The sequence below is a fragment of the Bos grunniens genome, chromosome 8 (genome assembly GCF_055505025.1).
Source record: "Bos grunniens cultivar Pamir isolate PY7600 chromosome 8, Bosgru_T2T1.0, whole genome shotgun sequence".
In the NCBI taxonomy this organism is placed as follows: domain Eukaryota; kingdom Metazoa; phylum Chordata; class Mammalia; order Artiodactyla; family Bovidae; genus Bos; species Bos grunniens.
The window spans coordinates 88,756,246-88,773,236 of record NC_141172.1 but is presented as its reverse complement, the minus strand read 5'-3'; the positions used below and the strand labels follow the sequence as shown (position 1 = coordinate 88,773,236).

The window sequence follows — 16,991 nt, the reverse complement described above, 5'->3', positions numbered from 1 at the left end:
AACTCTAGTTGCATTTCCCCTATACTTCCCAAAAGCAGAACTGGTATTTTAGGAAACTTCGGTGTATTGGGTGCCAAAATTGGTGGAATAGCACCCAATACACCAAAGGTTCCGAAAATACCAGCTCTGCTTGTGGGAAGTGGCTCAGATGGTAAAGAATCCACCTGCAATGCAGGAGACCCAGGTTCAATCCCTGGGTCAGGAAGATTCCCTGGAGAAGAGAATGGCAACCCACTCCAGTATTCTTGCTGGAGAATTCCATGGACAGGGGAGCCTGGCAGGTTATAGTCCATGGGGTTGCAAAGAGTCAGATATGACTGAGCAACTAACACTTTTACTTTCCACCAATTTTGGTAGGTCAATAGGGAAGGAGGTTAATAGACTACGCTTTCAATGGGGAGAAATTTTAAGAGTCACGGCAGCCAAAGTGCAGCCAAAAGAGATGGGGCTATGGGTTCTGCTCCATTTGGTGCAATGGAGGCAACAGGAGAGACTTGATAAACCAGCCCTTTCTCTAGCTTTCTCCATCACAGATGGTAAGTTTTTACCTCTCCACCCTGCATTTTTACATAGAAAGGAGCCAGTGTTTGGCATCACCAGTTGGTAGTGACATTCCTGAAGCAATCTGCCCCCAAAAGGAACTGTGAGTGTACACAGAAATTCATCATTTCTGTGTTACAGAGCACTTGGATTTCAAATGTCTGCCACTGATACATGCGCAAGCTGCAGAGTGTGGTACCATTATGTAATAAAGACCACAACCAACTGCCCCCTTTGATACTGCCCAAGGCCAAGTTGGCAGAAGTTTACCTAAATACCATCAGGAAGGCTTTTGTCAAACTGCCATTTCCATCCCACACCTTTGGTGTCCCCACCAGGACTCTGCTGTGATTGTATTTTAGGAGGTCTCTTGGGGAATAATTGAGAATATCTGCTTTCTATGGAAAGGCTTCCAACTCCCCTCCTCTCCTTCATGAGGCAATACAAGATCCACCATCCAAATGAGAGACTTTTCACAATATTCTTTATTGCCCACAGACTCACACTGACAGTCAGTTAACATCAGACTATTTAGAGAACAGTTGTTTCTCTCCACCCTTGACCCATGGTTCATCTACACTGGAAAAGAGCCTTTCACAGAAATGCATTATTAACGAGGTGTATGTTATAGAAAACTTGTAGTTAAATTACCAATTCCATGCTTTTAAATGTATCTACGAGTGCAAAACCTCCACACTCAAATGTTTTTAGTATCTAAGTCAAATATCAAAGGGTTTGCTACATAATCAGAAACGCACACACCACTATTCTGAAAATGAAGGCACATTTTCCGATAACCAGTGACAAGGAGTGCAGTCGCGCCTAAGTGGGAGTGACAACCTCTGCTCCTGGGCCATGGTGGTGACACACAGAAATGCCACGTGGCACCTCCAACTGGCTGCCCTAGAAGCTCAGGGACGTGCCTGGCATGGCAGCAGAGCTCACAACAGGAAACCACATCATTTACTGAAGGAGTAAAGTGGAATCACTGAGCATGAGGAGGGAATTTAAGCCAATTCTCTTAACCCATTGTGTTGTCAAATCTCCCAGATGTTGGCCAAATAATTTCAGTTTTATTACCTTTCAAAGAACAGAATTTAGAAAACTTGAAGTTGGTTTTGTGTTTCCACTCCTCAGAGATCTCCAACACCACTTCTTATCCAGTAGCAACATAGAAAGTGATAAATTGGCAATAAACCAGAGATCTTCACAGTAATTCTTTTTTGTTTCACAAAAGTTAATGGAAAATAAACACGAAATTTTCTAATATTTACCAACAGGTATAATTTCCCATCCAAATGCTTTTTTAAAAGTAATAAATACCTCATTGTTACACATTAGATGTACACCGGACGGAGTTCTCTCCTAATCCTTGGATTTAAGCATCAAATTTTAATTCTTATTTAGTTCTGGATACAAAGAAACATTCATGTCCTTAATTTTACAAGATTTACTCTGGAACAAGTTATATTCAAAAGTCAAAGGAACAGAGAACATTCCACTTGCAACCAACATATAATTGTTACAAAAAAGTTTATTCAGTGTTCAAAAATGGATTTGTCTATTGATTTCTGCTTTAATCATCCCTTGATTCCGTGGTTAGAAACTTTGGTTGTGGTAAAAACGTCCCAGATGAGTGTGAATTCATGACTTCAGTCACCCACGGCCACAGCATGTGTCCCCACATGTGTGTGTTTCTGCCTACAGCATTTCAAGGTGAAACAACAAAATAGAAACTGGAAATTGGATGGAATTTCATTTCTCATGCTTTCTTCAATGAGAATGCCTCTTCCATACCTTAGCCCTCAGGAGGGAGCCCCGTGTGTTTGGGCCTAAGGGGGTCATTATTCTGGTCATCTGTGGTTGTGACAAGGAGGCAAGAATGAGGCAGGAGCACCCCAGGGATGCCTCCAACATCCCTCCCAACCCTGACCACTGTTCATGCATGAGGGTGTCTCTGCCTCCTCCTGGGCCATCCACACTGTGTCTGCCTGTTCTAACCTTCTCCATCCGGTCTGCAGCCTGTCTGCAAAGCCTTCAGAATCCCCAGACCCACCCAGGAGCCCCACCCTCCAGGGTCCTATGAAGTGGGACACACATCAGGCTTGTCGCGGCCCCATACCCTCTGTGTGTGTATTTTCTACTGAATTGTAACTGTGGACAGGCAGAACCTTTGCATGATCATAGAAGCGCAACACAGTGCTTGCCTCACGTGAACAAACGTGAGACAAGGCCAAGAGGAGGCTGGTTAGTGGAGGCAACAAGCAGTGTAGCCGCACCCGGAAGACAACGCTCAGCCCCTAGGCACACCTGCCTGGGCAGCCTCCCCGACACCCGCCCCTGCTTATCTTTACACACTGCTGGATGAACACAGGATGTAGGTCTGGACTTGCTGGCCCCTACCTTTTTTCTTTTTCCTTCTCTGTTCTCCCAGCCTCTCCTTTCCTGTCTCCCCCCACTGGCTTCTCTTCCCGATGTCCCTTTGTCACTTCCCACAGTGGCCCCCTCATGGCACTCTTGTCTTGTTCCTGCAGCATCCAAGACCATCCTCCCAAGACCAGCATCCAGGACCATGTGCAGATGCCAGGACGTATCGGTCCCCAAACTCTCAACATGTGTGTAATTTTCTAATTGTCCATGTTAATTAAAATACCAAAATCCAGGGAGGAGTCCCAAGGTACCAACCTGCATGTGCACACATGTAGACAGAGATGTGTGTCCGTCATAATCAATGTAGGTATATGCATGTGTATATATGTATGTACAGACAGACGGAGACAAACATCTGTCATAATTAGTAGGTATACGTATGTGTGTGTATTTATATATATATATATACACATATGCAGTTGATATTCACAAGTCCTGGTATAAAGTGGCAATTTTTCTGGCTGCTATAAAATATGCCAGTTTTAAAACTGTGCATTTGTTGCTTGCAAACTTATAAATATGTATAAACCCCATTATAAATAAATTGTGTCTGGCAGATGGCATTTTATCTGCCAGTAGTGATTGCATGGAGTTATAAATGCTTATTAATCCTCCACTTTTGAACTCACAGTTTGGACTCTGGGATCTATAACATGAAGTGGCATGAAAACAACCATATGTTAGAGGGGAAAAACAGTCATTGAGACAGGTAAGGGCTAGCAATTCATACCTGATGATGGTTCTGAAAGTCAAGACCGCCTGCCAGCATCAACTGCAATTTACTAAAAATGCAAATTCTCTGGCCCCATCCAGAACTACCGAGTCAGGAACTCTGGGGAGGATCCCCGAAGGCTCTGATGCCTGCCTTTCACCCCAAGTCTGCTTATGAAGGGCTGTCTCTCCACCCAAGGACTCCTCGGTTTGGTGTGTGAAGGACCAGCCAGGACACTGTGGCCAGAAACAGCCTTCCACCAGCTCTGGGCTGTTTGGGTAAATGTCTGGCTCAATCCCTGCCCCGGTGGGTTAGCTCTTAGGTCTGTCCAGCCCTGCCTCTCTCAGTCCCCAGTGCAATTAGTTATCTACATCTTGGTGATTTGCTTGATCATGCCTTCCTCATCAGCTTCCTTCCCCAACCCTGAGTCTGTATATACTCAGAGCCTTTCTCAGGGTCTGCTTCTGTGGGACCCCAAACTAAACTGGGGCTTCCCAGGTGGCACTAGTGGTAAAGAACCTGCTTGCCAATGAAGGACGTATAAGAGAGGCGGGTTTGACACCTGGATCAGGAAGAGCCCCTGGAGAGGGGCGCGGAAACCCACTCTAATATTCACACTATGGGCATAACTGAATCACTTTGCCAGACATCGATCACGGACACATCACTGTTAGTCACCTACCTTACTGTTTAGTCGCTAAGTCATGTCTGACTTTGTGCGACCCTATGAACTGTAGCCTACCAGGATCCTCTGTCCGTGGGATTTCCTAGGCAAAAATATTGGGAAATCAACTATGCTCCAATATAAAAAATGAAAATTTGGGGCTTCCCAGGTGGTGCTAGTGGTAAAGAACTTGCCTGCCAATGCAGGAGACATGGGTTCAATTCCTGGGTCAGGAAGATCCCTGGAGAAAGAAATGGCAACCCACTCCAGTATTCTTGCCTGGAGAATCCCATGGACAGAGGGGCCCAGCTACATAGGATCACAAAGGGTCGGACACACAAACTAAACAAAGGAAGAGAAACACTTCCTTGTCCGTAAATGGCTCATGCTTTTATGCATTTGGGGAGGGGGGTGGGGAAGAACATAAAGATACAGTCAAGGAGGGAAGTACTACTTGCCATTTTCCACCAGGGGCTGAACTTTACGTAGAAACCCTGAAGGACCCTAATAAGTCCTGCATTCTGTCCTAGATTCAGCCACTGACTGTCACCACCTTCTAGGAAATCAATCAGCTCTAATATCCCCACTGAAAAAGGGATCCTTCCAGCTGTGCTATCTGAAGACGCTCCCTCGTTTGCTGTCCTCTGAGAAGCAGGGACAGTTCCAGGTTTATGACATGTGCCAGTAAAGTCATTTTTCCACTTCTCTTTATTAACACCAACTTGAAGTTTTACTACAGAACCCAAGAGTGTTTTTCTGAAACCCAAGGTCAAGATTTGTCTGTGTCCTGCAGTTCCCAGGTGGCACTAGTGGTAAAGAACCCGCCCACCTGCCAATGCAGGAGACATAAAAGACGTGGGTTCCACACCTGAGTTGGGAAGATTCCATGGAGGAGGGCATGGCAACTCACTCCAGTATTCTTGCCTGGAGAATCCCACAGACAGAGGAGCCCGGCAGGCTATGTCCTCGGGGTCACAAAGAGTAGGACACGACTGAGCGCACACACAAGGTCAAGACTGTCTGTGTCCTATAGTTATCTATTGGTAATCTTTCCAGTCTCCTTCCCATTTTCCACTAGGCTTCCACCTAGTGGTGGAAGATTCTTTAGTGGTAAAGAATCTGCCTGCCAATGCAGAAGACATAAGAAATGCAGGTTCAATCCCTGGGTCAGGAAGATCCCCCAAAGGAGGACATGGCAACCCATTCCAGTATCTGATCCCATGGACAGAGGAACCTGGCAGGCTACAGTCCATGGGGTCCCGCAGAGTCAGACACGACTGAAGCGACTTAGCACGCACGCACACCACCATTCACAGAAAAGTATTTATGGCTGCTGTCCATATGTGCTTGGACAGCAATAGAGCACAGATGCACACTTTGAGAGTGAAACATCCCAGAAAACAACTGTCTTTGGTGCTCACACACAGTCATCAACCCCCACACCCTCTCAAGGTCAGGTACTGCCCTGTGGTGCAGGCGGCGGGTGGGGCTCAGAGAAACCCAGCAGCCAGCGCAAGGCCACGTGGTTCTGCATGCAGGAGCTGAGGTGGGCTGCCATGGGAGCCTGGGATCCTGTGACTGGCCTCCACGGGGTGACCGCTTCAGGGAATTGAGGACCAGGACGTTCGTTCCGTTATGTAAGCATTACTTACATAATGCTTCAGTGCTACGTGAAAGGAGAGCTCCACTACAGGAAGGGGGCACTTCAGGACACAGGGCTGGACATGGAGCCAGGAGTCAACACTGTCCTGGAGCACAGGGCTCTTTGTGGGGAATGGGGCCTCACCAAGTGCTGCTCCATCCACCCTCCCTGCCTGAAACTAGGCCTCTCCCTTCACACACGGACCCCCCAGGGAATTCTCCCCCTGCTTCTACTGTGAGCCTTTCAGAGTATCCGTAAGAGTCAGGCCTCAAAGCTGGCTGAAACCAGTGACCAGCAGCCCCACAGGAAGCCCTGCAGACTCTCAGTAGGTGGGAATCGCTAGAAGGCACAGCTAATTCCCTCAAGATGATGGGGGACGGAGGAGCCGTCTCCAGGGCCACTTAGCAAAAGGGTCCATTTTGGACTCGCCAGGTCTTCCCAGCAGACACAGGGGCCTGGGTAAAGTGGCAGGGGTCCCACGAGACGGGCAGCAGGTCCTAGTACGCTCCGGGGGCCCAGGTGGCCCTCACAGTGCGTAGGGACCACGCCCTGGGAGTCGGAGGCCCTGGAGCGCATGGTCGCGCGGGCGGGAGTTTGCTTAGGAAACCGGAGCTTCCAGCGCAGCGGAGCTCAGGAAGCGCCTAGAGGAGCGGGAAACAGCTCGCTGCCGCCGACCGCGTGGACTTGAGCAAGTGGGCACCACCTGAGCCTCAGTTTCGCCATCCGTGTGTGAGGCTCCGTGATACCCGGCACATGGCGCTTGAAGGAAGAGATGAGATGGCCTGGTGAGCTCTTACATGCTTTACAAACGGGAGAAAACAAAGACTAGAAAATCACTGCCATTTGCTGTGTCTCAAATCCTCTCCAGTGGCTACAAGAGTGCCGGTTTGTCCCACTGCCCCATGGGAGGCAAGGTATAATCTGAACTTAAAAATACATATTTTAAGTAACACTGAAATGATATTTGATCCCCCCATACTTTCAATTTTCTAAATTGATTCTCATGCAAAAAAAAAAAAAAACATATATTGCTTATCACCACTGAGATAAAGACTAACTTCAGAGCAGAGAGCTACTAAAACTGATTAGCATTTCTTGCACACCGGAGAGAAAAGAAGACACAGATCAAGTGTTCAGGGGCTCTCAGGTCTTCGCTCTTGTTTCCTTCTCTATTCTGCCCTAAACATTAATGTTTTGGCCTTATGCAGCAGAGAGTGCAAGACTGTTGAAAGAAGTCGTTTGATCCATGAATATGTGTGTACACTCACATTCAGAGAAGGATCATGCCTCCACACAGAGGTCAGACCTTTATGGACATCTCCAGGATGCAGATATACATAAAGAATGCAGGGCAATTCTCACAGCCACCCCAAATCTACATTGTCACAGGGGAGAGGCCCAACCCAGCTACTCAGCCCATCCCCATTCAGCCCCTACTGCCTCTGGATGAGCTGGAACAGGTATCCCAGTTGCACCTGAAATCAGAACCAGTCCAGGAGGAGGCAGGGGTGGGGAGGGGGTTGGTTCTAGATTAGTGTCAGACTCCCCACAGAGTTCCCATTCACGGCAGAACATTCTAGAAGATTAAAACAACTGTCAGCTTGGATTCACGGGGTAAAATTCCACAGAATGCTAATATGAAGCTTTGGACCTTCCCCAACCCATCCTCAACTGTCAGCTCTACCCCATTCTCCCATCCTGGCCAAGCACACCCCCTCAAAGTAGAAATAGGGTTCACACACTGAGCATTAGAACTTTGTGGAATTAGTGCTCGTCAGTGTTTTCAAAAATCTACTTTTTGCTCCTCATTCTGGAAGCATCAAATTTATTACTATTAAAGGCTAAGTGTGTGTGGAGGGTCTTTCTGTTGCACTGATGAAGGGGGGCTGCCCAAGAGGGGGTTTCAACTGGGCAAGAGCCAATGTTGTGGCACTAGTGGGAAGGTGCCGGTGAATGAATGAATCTTTCTATCTTTTAAAAGTCAACACCTGTTAAATCCCATGGAAATCTCAAGCCAGACATTTAAAAACATTGTCAATTTCCTAAAACCAGAAGACCCAGTAGGAGATCAGAGCATTTGATCCTGAAGGAAGGAGCTGGGACAAAATGCTGCCTGGGGCAGGTACCCTCTTCATGGAGCAGTTGGGAAACCTATTGTGGAAACAAACCAGACACTAGATCCACCCATCTCTCCAGAAGCAGGACTTCAAACTGATTCCCAACGCTCCTGAGCCTGGTCCCTAGGTTTGCTGCTGCTGCTGCTGCTAAGTCGCTTCAGTCGTGTCCGACTCTGTGTGACCCCATAGACGGCAGCCAACCAGGCTCTCCCGTCCCTGGGATTCTCCAGGCAAGAACACTGGAGTGGGCTGGTCCCTAGGTTTAGGCAAACCTTAATCATCCATGACCGAAGGAACGTCTCTGAGCACACGTGTTTGCACCCAAATTCTGCGCAGGTTGAACGCATGCTTCCTCCTCTACTGAATATAAAGGGGACAGGATTTCACTAGCAGGTATGGCAGCAGCCCATTGGCTGAGGGGATGTACACATCCCCGGCTACCCAATATCCCTGCACACACCCTCGTTTTGCCATTATACTGATAAAAACAAAGGAAGCATTTACCTGTCAAGATCTTGATCCATGAGGCTTATTTTGTGCCCCATTTGGCAGTGAAGTGAAACCCCAAGAACCCCTGGACAACCAGGGTCATGGGAGAAGCATGCCTGTGCTCAGTACTACCTGAAACAGCTGGAATGACATCTGCTTTTAGCACAGCACCCCAAACTCTGGTGCTGGAAACCCCATGGGTGTGGTGCAGGCAGCCCGGGAGGCATCACCAATGAGAAGGGACGGCCCTAAGGACCAGCACTTCACGGTGCTTTGCATGCAGAGCACCGGCTGCATCTTGTCTTACTCTGTTACATCCCAAGTGTTTAGTACTGACCCTCCTGCTGCTTCTATTCCCTGTATTGTGCTTAATAGGTAACACTTTCCCAGTGGAATTTCCCAGTGGAATGGGTCAGCTGAATTAACATTTTGCCTGGACAACTACAGTCAAACTTAGTTTTCATTAAAAACATACAGCACAGAACATTAGTCTTACATCTTTCTTAGTCTTAAAAAATATAAATATAGAGGGATAATTTGTACAGGATGTATAGGTATGTACACCTTTAATATGCTAATGAGAATTCTGAACAAGTTTATGAAACTTGCATGTTAGGGAAGCCTTCCTCCTGGGGCTTCTGAACAAAGCTCTGAGCCAATGGACAGCGGCTCACATTCCCGGGCCCCGATACCCATCTACTGGGAAGAACCAAGCCCTCCTGACCACAGGTGCAGTGTCGGACAGGGCAGCTGACGGGTCACGGGTTCCTCTCCACTGGCTGCTGCAGGCAGAGCTCGCTCCCGGCGGAGACGATGGGCAGGCTGTTTTCCAGGTGGTGGTTGATGAGGTGGCTGATACTGTCAAAGATCCTGTCCTTTGTCCGGATCTGGGAGGGATGCACAAGGAAGGTTAGCACCACCCGCAGTCAGAGGACAGAGAACATCCCTCCTCACCGGCAGTCGAAACTGGAAGGGCAGGCTCCTTAGGCACCCAGGATCACCCTTCCAGAGATGGTGTCTGCCAAGCCCCTGACCACTGTCACTGGCCAGTCAATTTAGTCAGCTCATTTGTCCACCCCTCTGGGACTGAACCATGCCCTCCCCTGCCTTTAGCAACCAGGGACTGGTGAGCTCGCTCACCTGGTGCCAGTCTCCTCTCTCCTGCTCCCCTCCTGCCCTCCTGGGACCCAGAAACCTCTGTCCCACACCACCCAGCAGTGTCTACAGGCTCCAGAGCCCCTGCGACCTTTGGGCCTTTGGACAGTGGTCCCTTGTCCAGACTGTGCTTCTTCCACCTGGAAACCCAACTCAGCCTCCAGCTCAGCACTCTCGGGTTCCTTCCTTCCATACCATCTCTCCCCAGGCCACCCACCAGCATCCTGCCTGCCTGCCAGGAAGGAGTCCACAGCTGTGAGGAGTGGCTCCAAGTTTCCACTGGAGGGTGACTCTAGCTGCGATAGAGGGGCAGTGCTGCAGTTCCTGGTCACTCAGTTCTGGAGCCAGGTATGGTGCCTGTCCATGAACTCCTCCTGAACAGATGAGGGCCTGAGATGGGGTGAGGGTCCCAGGAGGAACTCTGTCTCTTTGCTCTGCTCACTGGGCCTGTGCTCTGGTCCCTGGAGGCCACCAGTCCCACCCACCACCCTGAGTCAGTACACTCATAGGAGAGACCACACTTGAAAGAGGCAGTATGAAGTCTGGCCAGGAGCAGTCTCTCTTGTTTTGGATAGAGCCCCGGGGGCCTGCTCCTTTGAGAGGGAGGGGAGGTGGGGCAGGGAGTAGGCACCTCACTACATCCACAGATGCTCCAAGCCCGTAGTTGGCCCTCACAATGTATCTGGGATGCCTGGGTACTCCACTCTCTTTCCAGCCTCATTGCTCAGAACTTATCCCTCCCAGAGCAACCAGATATCTCCCATTCCTACCTTGGGGACCTGAAGATGCATCCATTCTCCTTAATTGTCTCAATATTCTTTCCCCAAGTTCCTTTTTATTTTATTATATTGGAGTGAAATATATTCCAATATAAATAGTTGTAGTATCAATACAAATAGTTGATTTAAAGTATTGTGTTAGTTTCTGCTGTACAGCAAAGTGTGTCAGTTATACACACACATGCATGCATTGTGTGCTAAGTCACTTCAGTTGTGTTGGATGCTTTGCAAACCTATAGACTGTAGTCTTGTCTAACTCAATGAAACTATGAGCCATGCTATGTAGGGCCACCCAAAAAGGACAGGTCATGGTGGAGAGTTCTGACAAAATGTGTTCCACTGGAAAAAGGAATGGCAAACCACTTCAGTATTCTTGCCTTGAGAACCCCATGAACAGTATGAAAAGGCAAAAAGATAGGACACTGAAAGATGAACTTCCCAGGTCGGTAGGTGCCCTATTAATATGCTACTGGAGATCAGTGGAGAAATAACTCCAGAAAGAATGAAGAGACAGAGCCAAAGCAAAAACAATACCCAGTTGTGGATGTGACTGGTGATGGAAGTAAAGTCTGATACTATAAAGAGCAATATTGCATAGGAACCTGGAATGTTAGGTCCATGAATCAAGGCAAATTAGAAGTTGTCAAACAGGAGATGGCAAGAGTGAACATCAACATTTTAGGAATCAGCAAATTAAAATGGACTGGAATGGGTGAATTTAACTTAGATGACCATTATATCTACTATTGGGGGCAAGAATCCCTTAGAAGAAATGGAATAGCCATCATAGTCAACAAAAGAGTCCGAGATGCAGTTCAGTTCAGTCACTCTGTCATGTCTGACTCTTTGTGACCCCATGAACTGCAGCACACCAGGCCTCCCTGTCCATCATCAACTCCCGGAGTCCACCCAAACCCATGTCCATGGAGTCGGTGATGCCATCCAACCATCTCATCCTCTGTCATCCCCTTCTCCTCCTGCCCTCAATCTTGCCCAGCATCAGGGTCTTCTCAAATGAGTCAGCTCTTCGCATCTGGTGCCCAAAGTATTGGAGTTTCAGCCTCAGCATCAGTCCTTCCAATGAACACCCAGGACTGATCTCCTTTAGGATGGACTGGTTGGATCTCTTTGTAGTCCAAGGGACTCTCAAGAGTCTTCTCCAACATCACAGTTCAAAAGAATCAATTCTTCAGCGCTCAGCATTCTTTATAGTCCAACTCTCACATCCATACACAAGGCTATGGAAAAACCATAGCCTTGACTAGATGGATATTTGTTGACAAAGAAATGTCTCTGCTTTTTAATATGCTGTCTAGGTTAGTCATGACTTTCCTTCCAAGGAGTAAGCGTCTTTTAATTTCATGGCTGCAATCACCATCTGCAGTGATTTTGGAGCCCAGAAAAATTAAGTCAGCCACTGTATCCACTGTTTCCCCATCTACTTGCCACGAAGTGATGGGATTGGATGCCATGATCTTAGTTTTCTGAATGTTGAGCTTTAAGCCAACGTTTTCACTCTCCTCTTTCACTTTCATCAAGAGGCTCTTTAGTTCTTCTTCACTTGCTGCCATAAGGGTGGTGTCATCTGCATATCTGAGGTTATTGATATTTCTCCCAGCAATCTTGATTCCAGCTTGTGCTTCCTCCAGTGTAGCGTTTCTCATGATGTACTCTGCATATAAGTTAAATAAGCAGGGTGACAATATACAGCCTTGACGTACTCCTTTTCCTATTTGGAACCAGTCTGTTGTTCCATGTCCTTGGCTGCAATATCAAAAATGACAGAATAATTTCTGTTCCTTTACAGAAATACTGTGATATTGAAAGGCAAGCCATTCAATATCACCGTAATCCAAGTCTATGCCCCAACCAGTAACACTGAAGAAGCTGAAGTTGAACGGTTCTGTGAAGACCTACAAGACCTTCTAGAATTAACACCCCCCAAAAAAGATGTCCTTTTCATTATAGGGGACTGGAATGCAAAAGTAGGAAGTCAAGAAATACCTGGAGTAACAGGCAAATTTGGCCTTGGAATGAAGCAGGGCAAAGGCTAAGAGAGTTTTGCCAAGAGAACACACTGGTCATAGCAAACACCCTCTTCCAACAACACAAGAGAAGACTCCTCACATGTACACCACCAGATGGTCAATACCAAAATCAGGCTGATTATATTCTTTGCAGCCAAAGATGGAGAAGCTTTATACAGTCAGCAAACACAAGACCAGGAGCTGGCTCTGGCTCAGATCATGAACACCTTATGGCAAAATTCAGACTTAAATTGAAGAAAGTAGGGAAAACCACTACACCATTCAGGTTTGACCTACCTAAATCAAATCCCTTACAATTATACAGTGGAAGCAAGAAATAGATTCAAGGGACTAGATCTGACAGACAGAGTGCCTGAAGAACTATGGACAGAGGTTCATGACATTGTACAGGAGGCAGGGATCAAGACCATCTCCAAGAAAAAGAAATGCAAAAAGGCAAAATGGTTGTCTGGGGAGGCCTTGCAAATATCTGTGAAAAGAAGAGAAGTTAAAGGCAAAGGAGAAAAGGAAAGATATACCTATTTGAATGCAGAGTTCCAAAGAATAGCAAGGAGAGATAAGAAAGCCTTCCTCAGTGATCAGTGCAAAGAAATAGAGGAAAATAATAGAATGGGAAAGACTAGAGATCTCTTCAAGAAAATTAAAGATACCAAGGGAACATTTCATGCAAATATGGGCACAATTAAGGACAGAAATGGTATGCACCTAACAGAAGCAGAAGATATTAAGAAGAGGTTGCAAGAATACACAGAAAGACTGTACAAAACAGATCTTCCTGACCCAGCTAATCATGATGGTATGATAACTTACCTAGAGCCAGACATCCTGGAATGTGAAGTCAAGTGGGCCTTAGGAAGCATCACTACAAACAAAGCTAGTGGAGGTGATGGAATTCCAGTTGAGCTATTTCAAATCCTAAAAGATGATGCGGTGAAAGCACTGCACTCAATATGCCAGCAAATTTGGAAAACTCAGCAGTGGCCACAGGACTGGAAAAGGTCAGTTTTCATTCCAATCCCAAAGAAAGGCAATGCCAAAGAGTGTTCAAACTACTGCACAATTGCACTCATCTCATGCTAGCGAAGTTATGCTGAAAATTCTCCAAGCCAGGCTTCAACAGTACATGTTGAACTTCCAGATGTTCAAGCTGGATTTAGAAAAGGCAGAGGAAACAGAGATCAAATTGCCAACATCTATTGGATCATCGGAAAAGCAAGAGAGTTCCAGAAAGACATCTACTTCTGCTTTATTGACTATGCCAAAGCCTTTGACTGTGTGGATCACAACAAACTGTGGTAAATTCTTCAAGAGATGGAAATGCCAGACCACCTGACCTGCCTCCTGAGAAATCTGTATGCAGGTCAGGAAGCAACAGTTGGAACTGGACATGGAACAACAGAATGGTTCCAAATCAGGAAAGGAGTATGTCAAGGCAAGTATATTGTCACTCTGCTTATTTAACTTATGCAGGGTATATCATGAGAAATGCTGGACTGGATGAAGCTCAAGCTGGAATCAAGATTGCTGGGAGAAATATCAGTAACCTCAGATATGCAGATGATACCACCTTTATGGCAGAAAGTGAAGAACTAAAGAGCCTCTTGATGAAAGTGAAAGAGGAGAGTGAAAAAGTTGGCTTAAAACTCAACATTCAGAAAACTAAGATCATAGCATCTGGTCCCATCACTTCATGGCAAATAGATGGGGAACAAGGGAAACAGTGGAAACATTGACAGACTTTATTTTGGTGGGCTCCAAAATCACTGCAGATGGTGACTTCAGCCATAAAACTAAAGACGCTTGCTATTGGAGGAAAAGTTATGGCCAATCTAGACAGCATATGAAAAAACAGAGACATTACTTTGCTAACAAAGGTCCATCTAGTCAAAGCTATGGGTTTTTTTAGTAGTCATGTATGGATGTGAGAGTTGGATTATAAAGAAAGCTGAGCATTAAAGAATTGATGTTTTTGAACTGAGGTCTTGGAAGAGACTCTTGAGAGTCCCTCAGGTGCAAGGAGATCAAACCTGTCCATCAGGAAATCAGTCCTGAATATTCATTGAAAGGACTGATGGTGAAGCTGAAACTCCAATACTTTGGCCACCTGATATGAAACACTGACTCATTTGAAAAGACCCTGATGCTGGGAAAGATTGAAGGCAGGAGGAGAAGAGGAAGACAGAGGATGAGATGGTTGGATGGCATCACCGACTCAATGGACATGAGTTTGAGTAAACTCTGGGAGTTGATGATGGACAGGGAGGCCTGGCGTGCTGCAGTCCAGGAGGTCACAAAGAGTCAGACACAACTGAGTGACTGAACTGAACTGGACTGTAGTCTTCCAGGCTCCTCTGTCCATGGAGGCAAGAATACTAGAGGCAAGTACCAGAATATTCCAGGCAAGAATACTGGGGTGGGTTGTCATGCCCTCTTCCAGGGGATCTCCCCTATCCAAAGATCAAACCTGTGTCTCTTATATCTCCTGCATTAGCAGGCGGGTTCTTTACCACTAGTGCCATGTAGAATCCCATACATATACGTGTGTGTGTGTGTGTGTGTGTGTGTGTGTGTGTTGTTAGTCGCTCAGTCATATCCAACTCTTTGTGACCCCGTGGACTGTAGCCCGCCAGGCTACTCTGTCCATGGGATTGTCCAGACAAGGATACTGAAGTGGGTTGCCATTTCCTTGTCCAATATTACATATATCCACTCTTTTTTAGATTGTTTTCCTGTATAGGCCATTACAGCACAGAGTTCCCTGTGCTATACACTATGTTTTTTTTTTTTAATTTTATTTTATTTATAAACTTTACAATATTGTATTGGTTTTGCCATATATCAAAATGAATCCGCCACAGGTATACATGTGTTCCCCATCCTGAACCGTCCTCCCTCCTCCCTCCCCATACCATCCCTCTGGGTCGTCCCATTGCACCGGCCCCAAGCATCCAGTATCGTGCATCGAACCTGGACTGGTGACTCATTTCATATATGATATACACTATGTTCTTATTCATTATCTATTTTATATATAGTAGTGTGTATATGTCAACCTCACCCTCCCAATTTATCCCTTCCCACTTTCTTCCCTGGTAACCATAAGTTGGTTTTCTACATCTGTGACTCTATTTCTGTTTTGTAAATAAGTTCATTTGAACCATTTTTTTATAAGCACATGTAAGTGATATCATATGATATTTTTCTTTCTTTGTCTGATACTTCACTCAATGTGACAATCTCTAGGTCCATTCATCTTTCCCCAAGTTCTTAGTCTCACTCCCCTGCCATAATGTGGTCACTCTTATCCCTCCCCTTCCATCAACCCCAAAGACATGGGATGTCTTTCGGTCCTGTATCTCTGGGCCTTTAGTCCCATATCCCACTCTTCCACTAACTCTATGCTCCAGATGTGGATATCAGAAGCCATCTGCTTCGGGTTTTAAACTTTTTTAAATGAGGATGTTTTCCTCTCCTGGGATCCAAGTCTGCTATGAGGCCCCTCTCCACCCACCTCTGTAAGTACTGAAGGGGAAGAAACTTCCCAGTCAGGTCCCCTGACTCTTGGGCATTAAGCCTCAGTAAGGATGTAATCTGATGGGCACATTCAGGAAAAAAAACAAAAAACAAAAAAACACCTTATGCAAGACTTTCTGGCATCTTTGCATCAAGGTTGTTTAATCCTCCTGGAGCTCCGTAGAATTCCCCATCCAGAAAGACCCCTGAGTGCCATAGCAGGCCCCTTTTAGGAGGATGAAGGCATCCAGGAAGTCAGCTTGAGCCTAGTACTGTCAGGGTGTTGCCTTTACATTGATTCCTTATTCCCACTTCTTAAGGATTAATATGGAGAAGACAATGGCACTCCACTCCAGTACTCTTGCTTGGAAAATCCCATGGGCTGAGGAGCCTGGTAGGCTGTAGTCCATGGGGTCACTAAGAGTCGGATACGACTGAGCAACTTCCCTTTCACTTTTCACTTTCATGCATTGGAGAAGGAAATGGCAACCCACTCCAGCGTTCTTGCCTGGAGAATCCCAGGGACGGCGGAGCCTGGTGGGCTGCCATCTATGGGGTCACACAGAGTCGGACACGACTGAAGCGACTTAGCAGCAGTAGCAGCAGCAAGGATTAACATTCATTTCTGTTCTACGGCAATAGGGCAGATGCAGGATTTATGATGGGGAGGTGTCTGGGACAATGGTCTGAACCTAGACTCACATTGGCATCACCTGAGTTGCTTTCCAGAATTCCATGCCCAGGCCAGCTCCACCAGGAGCTTGGGGTGAGGCCTGGCCACTGGCATGTTTCATATTCCCTCCATGACTGCAGCATTCTGCCCAAGCTGAGGACCACTTGTCAATGTTTTTGTAGTGCATAGGATGGCCAGTATAAACATGCACACATGGAAACAAAGGCAC

The 16,991-nt window shown here is 46.6% G+C and overlaps 1 protein-coding gene across 2 annotated transcripts in view; it reads right to left on the bottom strand.

Moving 5' to 3' along the window:
- Window positions 1-9,136: 9,136 nt before the first annotated feature.
- The window catches only part of SHC3 (SHC adaptor protein 3), a 183,207-nt gene continuing 175,352 nt past the window's right edge, over window positions 9,137-16,991 (bottom strand). For both annotated transcript variants that reach the window (XM_086414507.1, XM_086414508.1), the window contains one exon: window positions 9,137-9,481. In XM_086414507.1, the coding sequence (XP_086270633.1) occupies window positions 9,353-9,481 (129 nt within the window). In that variant the 3' untranslated portion in view covers window positions 9,137-9,352. The remainder of the gene's footprint in view (window positions 9,482-16,991) is intronic.